This window comes from Phocoena sinus, chromosome 1 (assembly GCF_008692025.1).
Source record: "Phocoena sinus isolate mPhoSin1 chromosome 1, mPhoSin1.pri, whole genome shotgun sequence".
Classification (NCBI taxonomy): domain Eukaryota; kingdom Metazoa; phylum Chordata; class Mammalia; order Artiodactyla; family Phocoenidae; genus Phocoena; species Phocoena sinus.
Window position 1 is genome coordinate 125,676,164 of NC_045763.1, and position 21,359 is coordinate 125,697,522.

General features: G+C 40.0%; 1 protein-coding gene and 1 pseudogene across 1 annotated transcript in view; both read right to left on the bottom strand.

Moving 5' to 3' along the window:
• Positions 1-705: 705 nt before the first annotated feature.
• Positions 706-3,316, bottom strand: LOC116764869 (annotated as a pseudogene).
• Positions 3,317-7,061: 3,745 nt separating this feature from the next.
• The window catches only part of DPT (dermatopontin), a 40,286-nt gene continuing 25,988 nt past the window's right edge, over positions 7,062-21,359 (bottom strand). The window contains exons 3-4 of the mRNA XM_032602336.1: positions 11,811-11,918; positions 7,062-8,212 (exon numbers count right to left, since the gene is read on the bottom strand). Coding sequence (XP_032458227.1) covers positions 8,146-8,212; positions 11,811-11,918 — 175 coding nt within the window. The 3' untranslated portion in view covers positions 7,062-8,145. The remainder of the gene's footprint in view (positions 8,213-11,810; positions 11,919-21,359) is intronic.

Sequence of the window (21,359 nt, forward strand, 5' to 3'; positions counted from 1 at the left end):
GTTATACAACACAAAAATGAGATCTAGAGATTCGAAAAACGCTCGTTTTACTGTTTTAAAAGAAAAACAAAAAAATAATAGGCACAGACTGTAGACCAATTAAAACTGAGGCAGCTGTAACAAAGATGGAACACAGTACAGTGATTTGAGCCCTTAAAGGAAATGACTAATTAAAATGAAATTTCGCAAGTCTTCGTGTCTATAATAATATATAAATGCACAAAATATCAAAAATACGAAGTCTGGATTTTTCCCCTTAGGTTTGTAATAAACTGTCAAACTTCTGCTTAATATAGTTGCTTTTATAAGCCTTCTGATTAGCAAAGCATGCTATGCAGGTACATGCATGCTAGAATTTTACCATGAGAATTATAGTTCTCATCTCAAACTAATGACTTGCCTGTTACCCATATTTATATATATTTCATTTCCATTATAAAACACTTAAGACCTTTCTAGTGGTACATTTTAATCAACATACATAAAATAGAATCTTAATTTTTAAAATGAAGCTTTTTAGTACTGTAACATGATGGGTTTAATTGAACAGTTGGAACATAGTATGGTAACTACATTAAACTGTTTAAACTAATTCACAGCTGTAGGAAAATGTTTGATTTTTAAAATATAACCAAGATGAGACTGTAGAGTTATGAGCAGTAAAATATTAGAGAATAGTGAATGAATAAATAAAATGCTTTTCCATTAGTGGCCATTCATTATTTTGCTTTTAGGAACCGGGAAGAAATTGTCTTCTTTGAGTTTCAAACGTTCTGGTAACTAGTCATTTCTTGGCTTCCTCACTATCACCTTGAATTGCTGAAATAAGTGACTCTAAAGAATCAAAGTTCTTTTCTGGTCTGAGGTAGCCAAAAACGGCCACATTAAGAATTTCCCCATAGAAGTCCTCTTAGAAAGTATGCATGATATGAGTTTCCCTGGACTTTTTTGTATTCTTGTAGTATGGGTTCCATCCTATGCTCACCACCGTCTTACGGACGTCTCCACTTCCAACACTGGCCCAACCATAATAAATGCCAGTGGATACATCAGCTGGAATATTATCTACTACTTGTTCAGGAAACTTAGCTGTAGGGATGCCCGGCTGCTTGGAGCCGCGACCGAAGCCCCGCACCACTTGGCCGCTGCAGAAGTATGGCAGGTGCCTCATGACGTCGTCCGCTCGGGGTGCGGGCTGCGGTCCAGTCCGCGCGTTCGGCGGCGCCGCCGTCGAGGCGGTGCCCGGACCCGCCGGACCAGCCGGGGGATACGGGCTGGAGCTGCGCCGGCCGGCCGGCCCGGCGAGCACACGGGCTCACAACCGGCCGAGCCGCGCGGACTACACGCTGCGGCGAGACCCTCACGCCGCTGACCGAACAGAAGGTGCCGGGCGACGCAGAGGCTGCGTCTGGGCTCCGGAACGCCGGCGATCGCGGAAGTAAGTCAGGAGTGTGTTTTATGCTTTGTGGCTTCCTTCAGTTTGTTCCAGGAACAAAGTAGGTGATTAATGATACCTTGTTGAAGTAACAGTCAACATTAAATGTACAACAGCACAGATGTGTGAGATTATGGATTTAGAACAAGCAATGGCGCCATTCTGGGAAGGGCTGAGCCTGATGCCCTGCCCCAATAATCCACTCATCCACATCTTTCCATCTTTTTCTATCCGTCTGCAAGGACTTTTATCAAGGCTTACCTACGCATGTGGAGAACTAAGCCTGCCTTCTCTCTGAATTTCTGGGAAGTCCTTCTCCAACTTGAACTGTGCTGTTTTACACTGTGAGAGATTTTCAATTCCTTTTTCCTGGGAGCAATGGGCAGAACTAATTTGCATGACATTCTACTGTCTCGGTAGGGGACAGGCAGGTATGACTCAGAGCCTGTTTGATTTCCAAAACGTCTTTCCAAGGGGTTAGGGCTAATGAGCTCACCTTTGAGTCTGCCAACAAAAGAGGCCCAAGGAGACACCCAGGTCAGTTGAAATCCACCAGTCTCAGAGAGGGAAGATGTGGCACACCAGCATGGCTTATGAATGCCTGCCAGGCAACCTTATAAACAGGAAACCCTGACTCTGAGAAGCTAGCTTCACTGCTTCAGTCCAGTTTATCATCAGCTAATCCCACAAGTAACTCTTAGTGGGAATAACCAGGAAAAACAAGGGTCATAACGTCTGTATTCATGAAATTTTAATCTGTGTTAGCGTTAGTCTTAGGGCTCTACCTTTATTTATTCATCAAATATTTGTTGTATCGGGGATGCATCAAACAAAATTCACTGCCCTCCCACCCCCCTGGAACTCATATGCTGTTATAAGACTCAAAAAGCATCCAAATTCATACAGAGTTACACCAGTTTACCAACCTGAGCCCCTTTGCCCCTCAGCCCCAAGTCTCTTCAGGTCTTAGTTAACTAGGCTCTATCTCATGTGCAACAAATACCTAGCCCTGTCCTTGCTGCTCAGATATTGATTTCAATATAGTTGAAAAGGTCATAAAAACACCAAAATTCACATTCTGGTCATTAGTGTGGTAACACACTTTCTGAACATGTGACAATTGTGACTGGTGTGTTTGCCAACTCCCTCATCATTAGTGAGTAGGTCTGCAAAGGATGAAATTAGTGATTACCTAGTGATGCTGGGGAAAGAGCAGGAGATGGCATTAACCCCCCGCAAAACCACAGCAGCAACATATACCACCACGCCTCTTAATAGAACTACACAATTTTCAAAGTACCTTTACTCATGTTTTCAATTACTGATTGCTTAGAGCTTTGGTAGGTTTTCCCAATAAAAACTGAAAACCAACTAGAAATCCAGATTAATTTTAAAACATATGTCTTGGATGCCCACTATGTGTAAAACATCTTGCCAGGCGCTAAAAACCTACAAATGAACCAGAGAGGCAGGACCCCTGCCTTCATGAGAGTGAAAACAAAGACGTGGAGTACTGGGGGAGCCAGGGAGGGACCCTGAACCAGTCTTAGAAAGCACTGGAAGTTTTCTGGGGAAGCTGAGCCCATGCTTGGCCCTGAAGGGCAAGTTAGACTTTGGCGAGTGGAGGAGTTTAAAATATTCGTTTCTCATTGGCCGTATGACAGAATGAACATCTGTTCCATTGTCTCTGGGGATGGTGAGAGACGTTGGAAAGAGCAGGTAATTCTTCATATTAAATTATAATTCACTAGGTGGCCGGTTAGATGAAAGAGTCTGGTTTTATAATCTTTCTTTCCATGAAGTCACCATATGCTCACCTTTCAGCTGGAACACGGTCCTGGGGCTGAAATGCTTGGCAGCTGGTGACCGTTTTTGTTCCATAAGATTAAAATACTTTTTTAAAAAAATTATAAACACAATCAATGGTAATTGTTTTTTAAAGTTGGGAAAAGCAGAAACGTATAAAAAAGAACAGAGAAATAAACAGTAATGCTACAATTTGGAGAATTCAGAGAATATAGGAATTTACATTTTTTAAAAGATATTTCTATTCAACATTTTTCACTGATACAGATACTCATTCATTCACACAGACACCTGGGCTCCTTCTGGGTGCATTGGGGAGAGGAGAAGAAGGAGGTCACAAATGGTACATTTCCAGTACTTAGCAAGGCACAGCAGAATCTAATAAATAGGTTTTAAAATACATAGGTAGTGTTGGTTGGTTTTTAGTTTTTAGGAGATTGTGGTTATTTCAGCCTGCGAAAAGTTTAAGTTCCATGAAAATCTGTGCTATGCCTGAATACATTATTATTTAAAATGACTTTTTTTTTTTTTTTAAACATCTTTATTGGGGCATAATTGCTTTACAATGGTGTGTTAGTTTCTGCTTTATAACAAAGTGAATCAGCTATACATATACATATGTTCCCATATGTCTTCCCTCTTGCGTAAAATGACTTTTTGAGGTAGGTGTGTTTTCTTATCCTTGCTTTACAAAGGAATTAGTTGATAAAATATATTCATTTCACTTACCTAAATGACTCTGGCTTCCAGAACAGTAACTAGGCTCTGGTACTACTTCTTAACACAGTGGTTTAACTTCAGAGAGCTAAACAGAAGCGCTAAACAGGTTTAATTAAAATTGATGGAAGCTTTGTAAGATTTTCTTTTGTTCTTTTCTTTGATTTTCTTTGTAAGAGTGGTCTCTATTGACTCTATGGCCTTTGCTCGTGTTGGCCACCTTGATATGCATCCCTGTTTGGATGCGGTATTGAGCAACCTTTTCCTTCATTAATAGGGGGAGAAGAATCTGGAAGTGTAAGAAGAGAATCAAGTAGGTTGGAAGCTAGATGGAGGACCAGCTAGAGAGAGGGAAAACCCCTGACTACATGATGGGCAATAAAAAAAAAAAAAACATGGCAGAAGGAAATGTCTAAATTTTTAAGTTTTTTTTGTTTTGTTTGAGTTTGTACATTCATTAATGCTTTTATGAGAATACATTCCTCTGAAGGGACTAAAAAAAAATGTTGAGTTTCTGGTCTGGGTCAAAGCCGTTGATGGTAAAGATAATATATGTGGATGAACACCCAGGATGGAGAGAAAACTTCCCAGGCCCTGGTATTGTGCATATGAGAAGAATGGAGGAGCAGAGACGGGAGTTGATAAATTCCCTCTCCCTAGATTTCTAGGAGGCTCCAGCTGCAATCTGAGTTCTAGATAGATATAAAAATTGCAGTTAATATGCATAAATAGTTTATGGTGCTGATGTGAGCACATCCTTAGGGTGTACAGTACATCCTTAGGGCATTATGACTGCATGTGTGCCTCCCAGACACCTTGGTGACATCAGTGTTTCCCAGGGAACCTTTCCTAAGCGTATACATCTTTTTATGCCTTCCATGATGTTGTTTCTATTGCCTGAAATGCCACTTTCCCTTTTCCCACCCTAATCTTTCACCACTCTCTATTGAAATGATACCTATTCTTGACTTATCAATCTGGACTGTAATGATTTGTTTGCTTGTCTGACTCCCTTAGTTTATAATTCTCTGGAATGTAGGAACTGTGCCTAGTACAGGGGTTAATATATAATAAGAACTTAATAATTTATTGATTCAGTGACTGAATATGAATAAACAAATAAATAAATGAATGAGAGCAAAACTTAAGTCCCACCTCTTTTGTGAATTTTCCTATTCTTTATCTCTACTAATATCCAGCTTACCTGAGGAACATTTTTTCTAATATATACTAATAATATTCCATTCCTCTTACTACATTTATTGGGTACTTATTATGTATAATGAGTAAGTACATATAATAAATATAATAAGACACTGTGAGATTGCATTTAATCCTTACAACAACCCCATGATGTGGGTACTATTATTGTCTTTACTGGTAAGGAAATAGAGTCTCAGGGAAGGTAGGTGACTGAGCCAAGGTCATGCAGCTGATAAGGGACAGAACCAGGATTTGTGCCCAAACAGTTGGACTCCAGAGCCCACACTTTTCCCACTCACCTCACAAGTTCTCCTGGTCCTTCAGGGCTAACCATAGGCTTGGCTTCCTCAGGAAACTTTGCTGCACTTGTGTCTCCATTGTCTATTTTCTCATCTCTCCCTACCAGACTGTAGACCCTGTGAGGCAGGAATCATGTCTCTTTTCTTCCCATTTTATGTGATCACCATCTTGTGAACTTATTGGAAAAGGGATCCCTGTTCGTACCAGGCAGATGAAGAAAAGGTGGGCCCGGGGATTTGTCTAGCATCGCACAGCCACTTTCTGTCAGAGCCAAGGGTAGGACCTAGGTTTTCAACTCTCATCCCAGGCTTCTTCTCTGGAAGAAAATGCCTTAGCAAAGCCCTTTGTAAACAATTTGGGGCAGATGATAGCATTTACGGAATTCTAGGATTGCAAGAAAACACAATGATTACCTAGATAAATGTCCTCCTAGAGTGGAGAGGTAGCTCATCCAAGGTTGTGGACAAATAAGTAGAAAGATTGGAGTAATGAGAGCACAGAGAGAGAACTTGCAGTCAAAAGATCTGGGATTTAGCCCCAGTCTGACACCCAGTTCTTACTGACTGACATGATAGAAAGTATAAATTATTCAGGTTTGAACCAAGTTGATAATGTTTTTACTGTTATTGTCCTTGGCCTATATGCAAAAACAGCTTCTCTCATAGTGTTTCTCTCCATGTATTCTACTTGGCACAGACACTTATTGGATTGCTTTATTATTTTTTTTCCTCGACTAGTGCTGTCTGGCAGTCTTCTGGACTGCTTCTCCCAGCTGCATCTCTCCAACCTCAGCCCTGGTGAGGTGCAACACCCCCTACACACCTTTGGTTTTCATCATAGCTGCTAAGTCAGCCCATCTGTGTTGCTTGCCTCCCTTCCAGCTGTGTTCCACACACCCAACTAAGTCCATTTCCTGGCTGCCATCCTGACCCAGAGCTGCAATTGCTAAAGTATTAATGATGCCCATTGTGAAACAACACTGTGAAGCTTGCTGTAAAGTAAAATTGCCAGAGAGGTGGAAACAATGAAATGGAAGAAATAAAGCAAAACCATAATATGAAAAAGGGCCTCAGCATTAAGGCGAAGGAGGACATATCCTTAGCTCTGCCTTCCTCTTCCTAATACCAGGATCTCACTGTGGGAAATGCAGCATCACTGGCTGAGATTCACTATCTTGGCCACCTAGATGGCTTGCATGACAAGGTGGGTGACCCCTGTGGTTTTGCTTGGCTGCCTGCTCTCCTGGGTCCCCTAAGAGAGAAAAGAAGGGAAGGGCAGCATAGAACTGAAAAGAAAAGGCCAACTGTACGGGTAAAGGAAATAGGGGCTCCCTGTGGTTAAAAAGCATTGGTGTGAGGAGGATTTAAAGGCAAAGAAATGTGATTCCACCCTTTGTCCAATCCTTAATGGAAGCACTTAGCACTTTATATTTTATGTATTGGATTTCTTAACCATATTCTGTCATTATCGTTATTGTATTCCTGGTGCCATGCATGGTACTTGGCACAAATCACAATGCTAAGCTATATTTTCTGAATGGAAGGATGAATAATCAGAAAGGGGACGTGAAGAGAGAAAAAAGCTGACCCTTAACATTTGTAGCATAGTAAATGTTAATATTTTTATTCCTTTTGTGACGAAGAGAGTGAAAAGGGCTGGGGACGGAGATATCACAGGAGGAGGAAAGATAATGCCACCTCTGCAAAAGACACTCCTAAACTACACATAGCAGAGAAGTAGACCCCCCAGGACAGGCCTTCCCATCCAGAATATTGAGACCAATCCAAGTGAGTTTTCCAGAGCTCTCACAGCTACAGGGCATATGCCAGCCTTTCCAGGTGCCAGTGAGTCAAACCCCTTTTTCAGTTTTCCAAAGCACCCTGACCACACTCCCTTTCCAAGTTCCTAATTTGAGTTCCATTCTCTGACCTCTCTCTTCTTTCTTGTTTTTGTCTTACTTGAGACTGATTCCCACAGGTTCCTCTGGTTCCGATGCTCATTTTCATTACTGGGTGTGCTAGTAGTCTTCTTCCAATTTAGGAAATTCTTCTAATCCTCAGTCTTTCAGCCCCCAAACTCTTCCACCTCCCCGTTTCACCTCACAGTCTCCTCCGTCCTGGAGCACAGAGCTCTGCAGGTGAACTTCTAGGCAACCATGGCTCACGTGGTGGGGGAGAGTGGAAGCATGTCCCCTGAAGGCAGAAGGTCTGTTCTAGGTGAGGACCCTAGGTTTCCTTCAGACAGTCATAGCTGCAGACCTTCCTCCCCCTTCCTCAATTTCTGCCCCTTCACTCCACTACTGAACCTGTTCACAGACACTGCTCAGCAACAGGCAGCTTATTGGGTAGTAAAAGCAGCAGCAAGCCTGTGACAGGTGCTCCAGCAGCCAGGCATTTTTTCAGGCTGTGAACATGCACACAGAATATACGGTGTGCTACAGAGCCATTGTCACTCATATAAAATGGTTGCTATGGAACATGTTGAAAGTGAGAAACTGGATTTTATTATATGTGTGATACTAGTCAGAAGGGCCCAGATAGCTGGCATAGCAACTATCAACCAGCTCAGGGAGAAGAAAAGAGAGCAGTAGAAACCATTTAGGAGTCCCAACTGATGTCAACATAAGTGGACATCCTCAGGTCTCCTGGCCCCTTTCCCTTCACCCAGATTGGTAGGTTGCAAATCTAAACATTTGCAAATTCGCAGTCGTAGTCAGTCATCCGGCACATTATGAACTTCCACTGGCGATCCCTGTGGGGAGAGAGTCAGAGAGCTAACGTCAGTGAGAAAGGACACCTTAGGAAAAATCACTGCTAAGAGAAAAGGAGTGAAAAACCTTTGGAGAATTTAGGGCCAACTAGTTTCACTTTCCTCTCAGAAGACACATCTATGAAGTCACTAGAAAACCTACAAGTAATCGTCTATGAGGTCAGGAGTCCCGGACACCGCCTCACCTAGTTCAAGTTGCACCTAGGAGGGGACTAGCTAGGTCACTGGCATGTTGAGGTCCTGTTTATCACCAGTGATCAGTTCACCACTGCTCTGTCTCAAAGGGACCTCTTGGACATATAGGTTAACAACTTGTAATAAAAGCATTTATTCAACATTGTCTCCATTTCATGGTAAAGAATCTTCTCTTACCTAGGCCATCCATCTGCTCATTCTTTCTTTTCCTAAATACCTATCATGTGCTAGGCTCCATGCTATACCCTGTGTGTTCCCCTTCAGAAGACACTATCATAGGGAAATGAAGGCAGGGGAAACAACTCTAAAACCCATAAAGTGAAAAAGAAAATGCCTGCCATTCTTGTATAACAAATTGAATTGAGTATTTGTTTAAATGGTCAGGCATGGGTATGAGAGGACATAGAATTGCTCAATTTTGAAAAAGCATGGTGTGGATACATTTCAAGGAATGTTCTTTGCTAAGGGCTAGCCTAAGTTCTTTGTTCACCCATTTAACAAAAAATTTTTGAGATCCTACTCTGCACAGCACTTTTCTGGTCTGATTTTGTTTAACAATGATAACGGTGATGGTATTGACCATTGTAACTGCTATTTGCTGAGTCCTCCAATATATCCAGCATTGCACTAGATGCTTTACGTATTTTTTCATTTAATTCTCGTGATAAGTCATTGTTAAGGTGAAGAAGCAGACTCAGAGAAATAAGTGACCTTCATTAACATAATTAGGTGGCAATTTCAGGTTCCAAGTTTGTTGAACTCAAATCTTCCTCTTTATCTTATATCAGAATGCCTCCATAACTTGATACCCATAATCCCATCGAGGACTTGGGCTGTCACATCCTTTGCAAAGTCTTGATGAAGGGCAAAAAGAAAGAGTCATTCCATACATGATCACACAAATGCTTCCCAAGCACAGTGAGGTCACTCAACCTTAGAATATCCTTCTTCCTTTTCAATCTGAAAGGCCTCTTCCCAGATCAGTTTCTCTAAAACACCAACAGTGGTAAGATCTTCATCCATCTGGAAGGTGGGGCTGACTACTCTCAGTTCTGGGAGATAACAGCAGCTATGGTACATGCTGCTCAAACAGCCTAAGGCAGGCTTTATAATTTGAGTCTGCTGCTCCAGCCTGTTTGTTTAGAGTTACTGGGCATAGGGTCCTCCAGTACAGATCTTTAAGAGCCTGGATAACCAACTATTTATTAGTATTTATTCCTGCAGTTGTCAACAGAGGACATGGCTTGTTTTAGATGGAGGTTAGAAAATTGGTAGCATGCATATTTATCAAATGAATTTTATTACTGTAGACAAGTCTTATTTATCTCTGTGCCAACGGACACAGGTAAATAAGATCTTCAGCCAGGCACTCACACTACTCTTGTAGCTTTTAATTGATGCTAAGCAAAATGTAGACTACTTGGTTGTAAAAGAATCAAGGTACTCAAATCAGGCTTAGTCGCTGATTTCTTTCCTGGACAGTGGTACTCAAGCAGGGGCAGTTTTGCTCCCCAGGGTTCGTTGTTGCTGTTGTCACAACTATGGGCGGGGGTTGCTACTGCCAGGTAGTGTGTAGGGGCCAGATGCTGCTGAACATCTAGACTGCACAGGAAAGGCTCCTGCAACAAAGAAGTATCTGGCCCCAGCTGTCGGGAGTGCCCCAGATGAGCAACTCCATTCCAGGAGGAAACCACTATGATTTGCATGTAGAGGAAAAGCTCCTGCCCAGTGAGTCCTGTGCACTGACAATATTTATCCAAGGTAGTGGCCTCAGCCTCTTTTAGCAGAGTGGAAGAAATCCAAGTTGTGGACCTTTAAGCCACTGATTGTTAGTGACAGCAGCAAAATCGCATGGGTATATTCATTTTAAACAAATGCATGACATGGTATCTCAGTTTTCCAAGATTTTGAGTTAAACCACATAACTGAAAATTTCCAAGCCAAGCAGTTGGACATTTTAACTGCCAAAATGTATTTATTTGGTGGAAATTTTGGATGGCATGCTTTCTTTACTGTATTCCTTCCTGCCTTCTTAAGGAGGAAATGCAGAACTAATTTACATGATGACTTGGAGACATCATTAGGAATATTGAGCTCTCTGCTATAACGTTATCCAGTGCTGCCCGTTGGGGATACACACTCCTGCTAAATGTCACCAGGCTTCCGTAGTCTTTGAGTTCTTAGGTCTTTCCTTTTCTTTCTTTCTTTTTCTTAAGTATGTTTTTATGTGTGTCACATCATTCAGCTATTTCTTCTCACTGGTGAAGTGAGTCTCATTCTAAGTAATATCTTCCCTCTTTATTTTTTAATTTGCCCCTTCTAGAAAATAGTAACTAAGCTAGATAAAAACATATCTAAAATACAAATAATTAATGTGTGAGAACTAAGAAGCTCTCCTATGAGCAAATGTAAGGGTTTTTGTTCATGGAGCCGGCAACACGTATTGTGTCTTTTCAGAGCTACTTCATGGGATTTTTTTTCTGTTTTATTTTTCTTTTTTTAAATTAAGGATTGTATTAAATAAGTTACTTCAGTTAGGTGTGATATCATTGCACTCAAAAGCATAAATATACACAAAAGATAAGTCACACTCAAATTTGTCAATCTATTATTTAATGAGTTAATGAGTTAGGTTTTGTCCTATTTGAAAAATATTTATTGCTAACTTTTTAGGAATTCATTTGCTGTGTAAAGTGATGATCACCTGACTAAAAGTAGACAGATCAAACTTTTAACACCTGAATTTATTCATATCTCTTTATTAGTAGGGAGGAGAATTTTTATTCTCTTCTTGTTTTGTTTTGATGTATTCAATATTTGTGATAAGATTGGGAGCTGATCGTGAGAGCAAACAGATTTTAAAACTTAGTGTCGTTTTCTTTTCCGTTATTTAAATTCTCCTTTTTTATTTCTAAATAAGGTTGGTAAGCTTTGTGTGTTTCTCCCCTCCAGCCCCCACTCCTTCTTTTCTCTCTCCCTTCCCACAACCCAAAGTGGGTACCATATGGAGAAATAGCATTGGAGAGGGTTCATTTTGACAGTGGGTACTCTTTCAACCATTTTTGTGCTCTCTTCCTAACGTTTGGTAAGGAAAAATGCTCTTTGAAATTGAATAAAGGGAAGAGCTTAGAACATCATGGAATACCAAGTTGGGAATTTCCTGCTCTGAGCAAGGTGGAACACAACCTCATCTCCAAGGGTGAGCTGCTCCATGAAATGTGTTCAATTCCCATTGCTTTCCACTGTCCCATCAATCTCTCAGTTAATCTTAGACCAGGTAGGAAACTCAAATAGGGAAAACCCCAGATCCAGGTTCCTGCAGGCATGATCCTTGTGTGGAGCTAATTCCTGACCTCGCTAACCCTAGCCCATGGTGAAGGCTCACCTTTCCACTGGAGAGAAAGTGGTTGTTGCTCCTCGTATATAGTAATCGTAATTGTAGGAAATCATGTCCATTTCCTCACCATAGTGGCCTGGATATTCTGTTGTCAGCCTATGTGGGAAGAACAAAAGGTTAGAGGGAAAAGGTAAAACTATTATTGCTGGGGGCAAACAGGAGCAAACAAGAGACACACTATAAAGGAGAGATGGAGTCTGAACATTATGGGAGACCCAAACCAGAGTTGGATGGCCTCCACCAAGCTATTCCAGGCTGCAAAATGATGGACAGCTTCCTTGCACTTCTCATATTCCTTCTTGCCGTTAAACTGTACACTGAAAAAGATGTAGATAACTCCTCAGGCCTCGAGGAAATATTGATTAATATCAATATTAATCCATTCCATTCAAGTCCACTAGAACCATGTTTTCAAACTGTGGATTGTGACTTAGTTGCAGATCATGAAATCACTTTAATTGGTTAGTACCAGATGAACTTTAAAAAAAGGAGAAATAGAATAGAAAATATCAGAGACTGCATTGTACACACTAAAGAAAAGTTCTTGGGTGTGTGTGTAAAAACTTTGTTTCAAGTATATATGCATGTTTGTATTTATATGATGTTTGTATTGTGTAATAGTTTAATATGCATTGTTTATTGTGAGTCATGATCAAAAAGGTATTTGAAAAATATTAAAGTAAACGGTAAGCTGTACAAGGGTAGTCTTTACCTAGTCTGCCATTGTTTCTTTGGCACCTAAAACAGTTCCTGGTACCTAGTAAGTATTTGCTGAATAAATAAATAGCCTTGGGAGAGTCATTTAATCTCAGTTTCCTGGTCTATAGAAGAACGAAAGCTACCTTATAGGTTTGTCATTGGCACTAATACAAATATGTGTGACACGTGGTAGGAGTTGAATTATTAGGAGAAATTTTGTTTCTTCTTCCTCCTTCTCCTTTCCTTCTTTCTCCAAAATTACGTCAATCCTGGGCCTCTCTCTGAAGAGGTTCGTTGTGGTCCACCCTGGAATAAATCTAGAATTTCCTGGTTCTTATAAGGCTAAACCACTGGGGCTCTTCAGGACCAAAATAGTCCTTTCAGTATGATACAGGTTCCCCAAAGTCTTCATCTGCACCCCCAAGGCTGCTTGGGAAACAAATAGTGAGTGTTAGTAATTTAATGTGATTTGGGGTCACAGATCATTGTATGTTGATGATAGAAAGATCTCTCCCTGTGTAGTCATGATACTGCAAGATTGTCATGAAATCTTAAAAATATTGATTTGTAAACTGGAAGGTCTCCCAAGAGAATCTCAGTGCTTAGATGCAACAAGATCAATGGTTAGCTCAGGGTAACCTGGGTTAGCCAGAGCCCTAAAAATTCACTGTCTTTGTTCATAACCATCCCTTTTCCCACATTATGCAGTTGTCCTTGTTCTCTGATTTTTCTCTTCTTAAGACATGAGTATGCTCTATCAGGATGCCAGACCCAACATGTATATGAAAGGAAATAAGGCTAATGCAGAAGTCTATTTTGTGCTTCTAAAGAGACCCAGAACAGGGGCTTTATCTTTCTAATGAAAATGTTAAATGACTCATAAGTGGACCTAATAGGTTGTCATTTGGATTCCATTGGTTTATGATCCCTGAGGATCCTAACAAGTGCTAGATTCAAGTTTACCCAAAGAAAGAGGGATTGGTTGAGAATGTGGATAATGCAAATTAGGATTAAAAGAGATGGAGTAGGAGGTGTTTTTCTTGCATCAGGAAGCACAAAGTATTTTCCAGAACTTTTAGAGCATTCTTTAGATACAGTGTATAAAAGTTAATTGCCAAACATTTTAATACCTGCTGAGGCAAAATCTACATAAGGTAATACTGCATTAGGTTAAATCCAATTGCCAAAACTATTGGAAATAATTAGGCTAGACTTTTATTTAAGTCTTTACTGATCTACCTTCAGATGATTTGGATAGTTAAATACATTTGGAATAAGTGGGAAAGAGGCTTGCATTTTAAAAAAATCATGACATTTTAAGCTTCAAAGGGGGACAAAAGTCATCCAACGCTTTCTTCAACGAGCATTCCCTATTGCTTCATTTTTGGAGGTGATCAGACCAAAGGGCCTGCTGTTCAACTGGGAGATTTCTCTGTGGGGGACTGCTGTTCAGTGAATTTCTAGAATGCCCTGGCGAAGGTATTATGCATGCTTATTTGTGTATTTCCATCTTGATCCCAGGCAAGTTTTTGTTTTTGCTTGATTTCTGGGGTTTTGTGTTGTTTTGTTTTTGTTATAAAATCATGAGATAAAGTTTAGACTGTCTTACAGAATCCTAGATTAAAGGGGCTAGGGAAGGAGTTTGGATATTGATAGAAATTATCCCTACTTTATGAAACTGAAAATACAGAAGGAGAAAGGCCCCTTTCCTCACCTTTGGGAGGAAAGTGAACCTCCCAAACACCATTCATAGAGGGAGCTGCTGTTTCAATACGGTCCAGGATTCTGAATTTTAGAACCAGATAGATGTGTCTCCGTTTAGTTTGTGATGACATCATGCACACACAAAATATTCTAATAAATGAAAACCCTAGTATGGCTCCTCAGAAGAAAAAAAGAATTTAAACTTTCAGAACTAGGTATTGGGACAAGGGCATAGGGACTTGTCAGGAAATTAAGAGACTACAGGGAAGCAGAAGATCAGGGTTTCATAAGCTATGGCAATGAGCTTCCAGAGGGAGAGAAGGGGAGAGTTCAGTGTGGTTCCAGATTCCTTGTGAATTACCAGGTCACTTCAGGCAGCTTTTTGGCAAAGCACACTTCATACTGAGCATTGCCATACATTCCTAGGCCAATTACAACAATCAAACAAGCCTTCAGCTTGGCAAAATGAAAGGAAAGTTCAGTCAGAAACGTGTCTTTATTCAATTTACTGAAATGAGTCTATTACCGAAGCTCTTCTATCAGGAGCCTTACATACCCCTTTACAAAGAAGTACGTATGTGTGTGTATGTGTTCCTCCTATCGCTTTTAGATGAGTGACTATTGGGGTACAATTCCTCGCTTTACATTACTTTTTATGCCCTATGCAGGCAAGATGAGACAGACAGAAAGTTGTTCCAAAGCTAAGTGAGAACTTGATAACATAGAACCACTTGTACAGCTTCTTGTATTAGATAAGGTTGAAGGAGATGGAAAGAAATTAGTTATGAACTGAAGAGAGCCCATACAAATGGAAAGGATTTTTAAGACTGATATAGGATTTTCTCGTCTAAGGTTATTAAAGCTCTGAAATTATCAGTAGATCCAACTAGAATCAATAAATGATTTCTCTCCAATACGTTACCACAAACTGAACTGCAGCTGATAGATGGCCTTCTCCTTTGCTGTGAGACTAGGACATATCATAGAGCTTACTCAGATATATGTTATCACATTCATTTTAAAAAGGGGAATAGAGATAGAATTTAGTTAGATAAAGAGGACAATTTTACTTTTTGTCGGGGGTTTGCTTAAGAAATTATGCAGTTTTTAATAGTTAAAGGGTTTTGACTCTATTCTTTAACAGAAAGTGACTCAGTATAAGATTTTAACAAACGTCACCTTTATTATTGATTACTGAGACTTGAACATAAAGTCAGACTTCATAGCACCAGCATCTATCTGTTACATGTCTGACCTGCTGGTAGGTAGGACAGCTGGATTATTTGGGGTCATCCTAGAGGCTCCACTTTCAGGCCATGCACCCCACTGTAGTGCACATGAACAAATGGGGCCATGTCTCATGACCCAAAGTCAGCTAGTGTCACATCCTTAACCTTATCCCACTTTGTGAAATGCCAGAGAGGCACACACTACAGACTTCTACTGTAAAAACTGGAAGAAAACTCAGCACTTACAAGTTAACAAACCAAAAGGGGGTACCTGAGGAAGCCATACTTCAGCATTTTTAAAGACAAGAGTAAACAATGTTTTCCATCCCATTTTTAAGAGCTCAGCCCATGCTCAAACAGCATTTCAGAGAAGCTTCTTCTGGTCAGTCCAATCTCTAGTTCTGTTTTGCTCCTATTTTCTCCACTTCCCAATTAACACCTTATTTAAAATATCATATTCTAATGTTCTATTACTTGTTAGCACCACATATTTAGCATCTGATTAAAAACAGAATACTGTATAGCATCTTGTTTCACGATGATGATCAAATACAGTGAACTCTTTGAGGGGTCATTGGTACATGGAAGTCATATACACCTTTGTGATCTAGTTCAGCAGTTGGCATGGAGGAGAAATTCAACATTTATAGACTTGATGTGTTGAAGCTGGCCTACATTCTGCATTCAGCCAAAAAGAGGATGCCCCTTTCTGACAGGAAAATCATTGAGAAATGTCTTAAATAAACAGAATCTCTTTGTGATCAATCCTCTTGCATAATAAATGCTTTTCTAGGTAAGCTACAAGAAATGAGAAAACTTTAGGTTAGGCTAATTTGCCAGTGGTCTAGCACCCCCAATAGGTGCTGTACCAGAACCTGTTTGAATTATTTTTGCAAAAATGCGAAAAGTAAAACCCAGTTGCACTTATGCATAAAGGAAAGCAACCTCAAGGGAACAGTCACCCTGGCTTCTACTGCAAAGAGCTGGGGAAAGTGGTCAAGTGAGACTAAATGACTCTGTAGTCACCAAAGTGCCCTTCTCTGCAGAGAGACCCTGAACTCTGGGGGTATGAGAAAGAATGCAGTATGTTCATGTCTGTCCGCTTGTGGTGGATTTTGGAGATCTATATATCAAACAGTTCAAGTATGTATCACAACATGGGGAACACAGTTCCAGAGATATCTGTGACTTAAATTAGAAGAGGAAAGTCCCTAAGTATTTTCCAAATTATTCTCTTAGAACTGAGTTTCCAGCTTGCTGTCCAAGCTCAGGGCTGGTCAGCAAACACATTTGTTTTGATTCATGCTGCCTTTCACTGGCCAACTTACATCATGGTTGCCATGGTCCTGCAATCAGTGGGGGCAACTCCATCTGCAACATCTCCCCTTCAGCAAAAATAACCACTTTCTTCTCTGTTTTCACTACTGGGTGCCTACTCTATTGTTACCTAATACTTCACCTGTCCAGGTCTTATTTCCTTATCAACACTCAGAGAGCTCAGTTCTCTGCAAAGAACATGGGATTGGGAAGCAGATAGACCTGTTGGAATTGAGTTCAGTGCTTTGAACAAGTCGCAATTTCTGCACCTCTATTCTCTGATCTGTGTCATAGTATCATGAGTCACATGTATAAGAAGTAAACGAGGCACAAGCCTCTTAGATAGCCTCATCCACCAGAGGGCAGCCAGCAGAAGCAAGGAGAATTACATTCCTGCAGCCTGTGGAAGGAAAACCACATTCACAAAAGATACACAAAGTTAAAAGGCAGGGGACTATGTACCAGAGGAAGGAACAAGATAAAACCCCAGAAAAACAACTAAATGAAGTGGAGACAAGCGACCTTCCAGAAAAAAAATTCAGAATAATGATAGTAAAGATTATCCAGGACCTCGGAAAAAGAATGGAGGCAAAGATAGAGAAGATGCAAGGTGTGTTTAAAAAAGACCTAGAAGGATTAAAGAATAAACACCTAGAAAGAATTAAAGAACAAACAAGCAGAGATGAACAATCCAATAACTGAAATGAAAAATACACTCTAATGAATCAATAGCAGAATAACTGAGGCAGAAGAACGGATAAGTAACCTGGAAGACAGAATGGTGGAATTCACTGCCATGGAACAGAATAAAGAAAAAAGAATGAAAAGAAATGAAGACAGAATAAGAGACCTCTGGGACAACATTAAACACACCAACATTTGCATTATAGGGGTCCCAGAAAGACAAGAAAGAGAGAAAGGACCTGAGGAAATATTTGAAGGGATTATAGTCAAAAACTTCCCTAACAGGAGAAAGGAAATAGCCACCCAAGTCCAGGTAGTGCAGAGAGTCCCAGGCAGGATAAACCCAAGCAGAAACATGCCAAGACACATGGTAATCAAATTGACAAAAATTAAAGACAAAGAAAAATTATTGAAAGCAACAAGGGAAAAACGGCAAATAACATACAAGGGAACTCCCATAAGGTTAATAGCTGATTTTTCAGCAGAAACTCTACAAGCCAGAGGGGGGTGCCACGATATATTTAAAGTGATGAAAAGGAAGAACCTACAACCAAGATTACTCTACTTGGCAAGGATCACATTCAGATTCAACAGAGAAGTCAAAAGCGTTAAAGACAAGCAAAAGCTATGAGAATTCAGCACCATGAAACCAGCTCTACAACAAATGATAAAGGAACTTCTCTAAGTGGGAAACAAGGAGAAGAAAAGGACCTACAAAAACAAACCCATAACAATTAAGAAAATGGTAATAGGCATATACATATCAATAATTACCTTAAACATGAATGGATTAACTGCTCCAACCAAAAGACACAGGCTCACTGAATGGATACAAAAACAAGACCCATATATATGCTGTCTACAAGAGTCCCACTTCAGACCTAGGGACACATACAGACTGAAAGTGAAGGGATGGAAAAGATATTCCATGCAAATGGAAATCAAAAGAAAGCTGGAGTAGCAATACTCATATCAGATAAAATAGACTTTAAAGTAAAGAATGTCACAAGAGACAAGGAAGGACACAACAGAATGACCAAGGGATCAATCCAAGAAGATATAACAATTATAAATATATATGCACCCAACATAGGAGCACCTCAATACATAAGGCAACTGCTAACAGCTATAAAAGAGGAAATCAACAGTAATACAATAATAGTGGGGGACTTTAACACCTCACTTACACCAACGGACAGATCATCCAGACAGAAAATTAATAAGGAAACACAGGCTTTAAATGACACAATAGACCAGATATATTTAATTGATATTTATAGGACATTCCATCCAAAAACAGCAGATTATACTTTCTTCTCAAGTGCAAATGGAACATTCTCCAGGAGAGATCACATCTTGGGTCACAAATCAAGCTTCGGTAAATTAATTGAAATCATATCAAGCATTTTTTCCGACCAGCACACTATGAGATTAGATACAAATTACAGGGAAAAAAAGGAAAACCCCCACAAACACATGGAGGCTAAACAATACGTTACTAAATAACCAAGAGATCACTGAATATATCAAAAAGAAAATTAAAAAATACCTAGAGACAAATGACAACAGAAACACGACGATCCAAAACCTATGGGATGCAGCAAAAGCAGTTCTAAGAGGGAAGTTTATAGCAATCCCATCCTACCTCAAGAAACAAGAAAAATCTCAAATAAAAAGCCTACTCTTATACCTAATAGAAATAGAGGTAGAAGAACAAACAAAACCCAAAGTTAGTAGAAGGAAAGAAATCATAAAGATCAGAGCAAAAATAAATGAAACAGAAACAAAGAAAACAGTAGCAAAGATCAATAAAACTAAAAACTGGTTCTTTGAAAAGATAAAGAAAATTGATAAACCTTTAGCCAGACTCATCAAGAAAAAGAGGGAGAGGACTCAAATCAATAAAATTAGAAATGAAAAAGGAGAAGTTACAACAGACACCGCAGAAATACAAAGCATCCTAAGAGACTACTATAAGCAGCGGTATGACAATAAAATGGCCAAGAGGCACATGACAAGCTGCTCAACATCACTAATTATTAGAGAAATGCAAATCAAAACTACAATGAGGTATCACCTCACACCAGTTAGAATGGGCATCATCAGAAAATCTACAAACAACAAATGCTGGAGAGGGTGTGGAGAAAAGGGAACCCTCTTCCACTATTGGTGGGAATGTAAATTGATACAGTCACTATGGAAAACAGTATGGAGGTTCCCTAAAAAACTAAAAATAGAATTACCACATGATCCAGCAATCCCACTACTGGGCATATACCCAGTGAAAACCATAATTCAAAAAGACACATGCACCCTACACTTCATTGCAGCTCTATTTACAATAGCTAGGTCATGAAAACAACCTAAATCCCCATCTACAGATGAATGGATAAAGAAGAAGTGGTACATATATACAATGGAATATTACTCAGCCATAAACAGGAACGAAATTGGGTCATTTGCAGAGACGTGAATGGACCTATAGACTGTCATACAGAGTGAAGTAAGTCAGAAAGAGAAAAACAAATATCGTATATTAACGCATATATGTGGAACCTAGAAAAATGATACAGATGAACCAGTTTGCAGGGTATAGAGACAAAGATGTAGAGAACAAATGTATGGACACCAAGGTGGAAAGCGGGGGTGGTGGCGGTGGCGGGATGAATTGGGAGATTGGGATTGACATATATACACTAATATTTATAAAACAGATAACTGATAAAAGCCTTCTGTAGTAAAAAATAAAATATAATTTAAAAAAAAGTAAATGGGTTCACATGGTAAGTGCTCAATAAATAACAATCATCATTATCATCATCATCGTGATCAATAAGAACTGAGTCAAAGTCTATGAGTTGTACTTATTTTATATTCATTTATATTCAGTCTGATTAAATGAATTCGTGAATAGAAGAATGAATGATTATTTCTAGAAAACAGTAAAGGAGAGCAGACTAGGGAGAACAAAATGACACATTTGGTCTCAAATTGCGAGGTTCACTTTGTTCTAAGGTAGCAAGTAGGGCCTGGCCTCCGTTACTCAATACTTACTAGACAACCAGCGACATCTCTGAAATTTCTGCTCTTGAAGTTTGTGCATAAGAAGGGAGGCAGCACTGATATGCATGCAGCAAACACATTTCTGTATTATAAATATGGCAGAGTAATTACGATGGCCACCCCAACTGATGAAAGGTATGACTGATTTTGCTCAAGCTCAGAGGGGCCATTGTCTCCCGAATGAGTGCTTTGTGCATCATGCAATGCCAGGCAACGGTTGGTCCAGGGCACCGAAGCATCTAAACTCAATGCAAGCTGCTTTAAATATTAACGTTCAGTCCTATTTCTCAAAGTGTGGGTGTCTCCATCTCTATAATAACAGCTTCCCACCTGCTCAGAAGAACCAGTGTAGAAGCTGCCCTTCCCACCAGACCTCTGGGAACAGTGCCGCAGCAGGCATTTGAGCTGGGGTGGGGGTGACAGACGCCACAGTGGAGGTGCCTATGAGGTCATTCTTGTGTCTGCCACGATTTCATGGGGAACAGTCATGCAGAGACTATCCATCTTGTATTAAAATCTGAATAATGAGAGTAGAAGTTAAAGATTAGCTTTGATGGAGTACTTTGGGGTAGACAGAGGAGAATATTATGATGAACTGATTTTCTTGTTGTTGTTAGCTAGAGCTATCTAGGAATTAAGAAGAAAAATTCTGTGGCTATGACTTGAGCAGGGGAGAGGGGGACCAGGCAGCGGAAAATAGAATGCAACATCTGAGAGTCATAGAAACTCAAGGCTGAAGGAAAACTAATGGGTTATCTATGTTAATTCTGAGGAAGGCCATTATTTTTTTGGTCAAAACATATTATCCAGTGAACCTGATGTAAGGTCACGAATCTGGAGA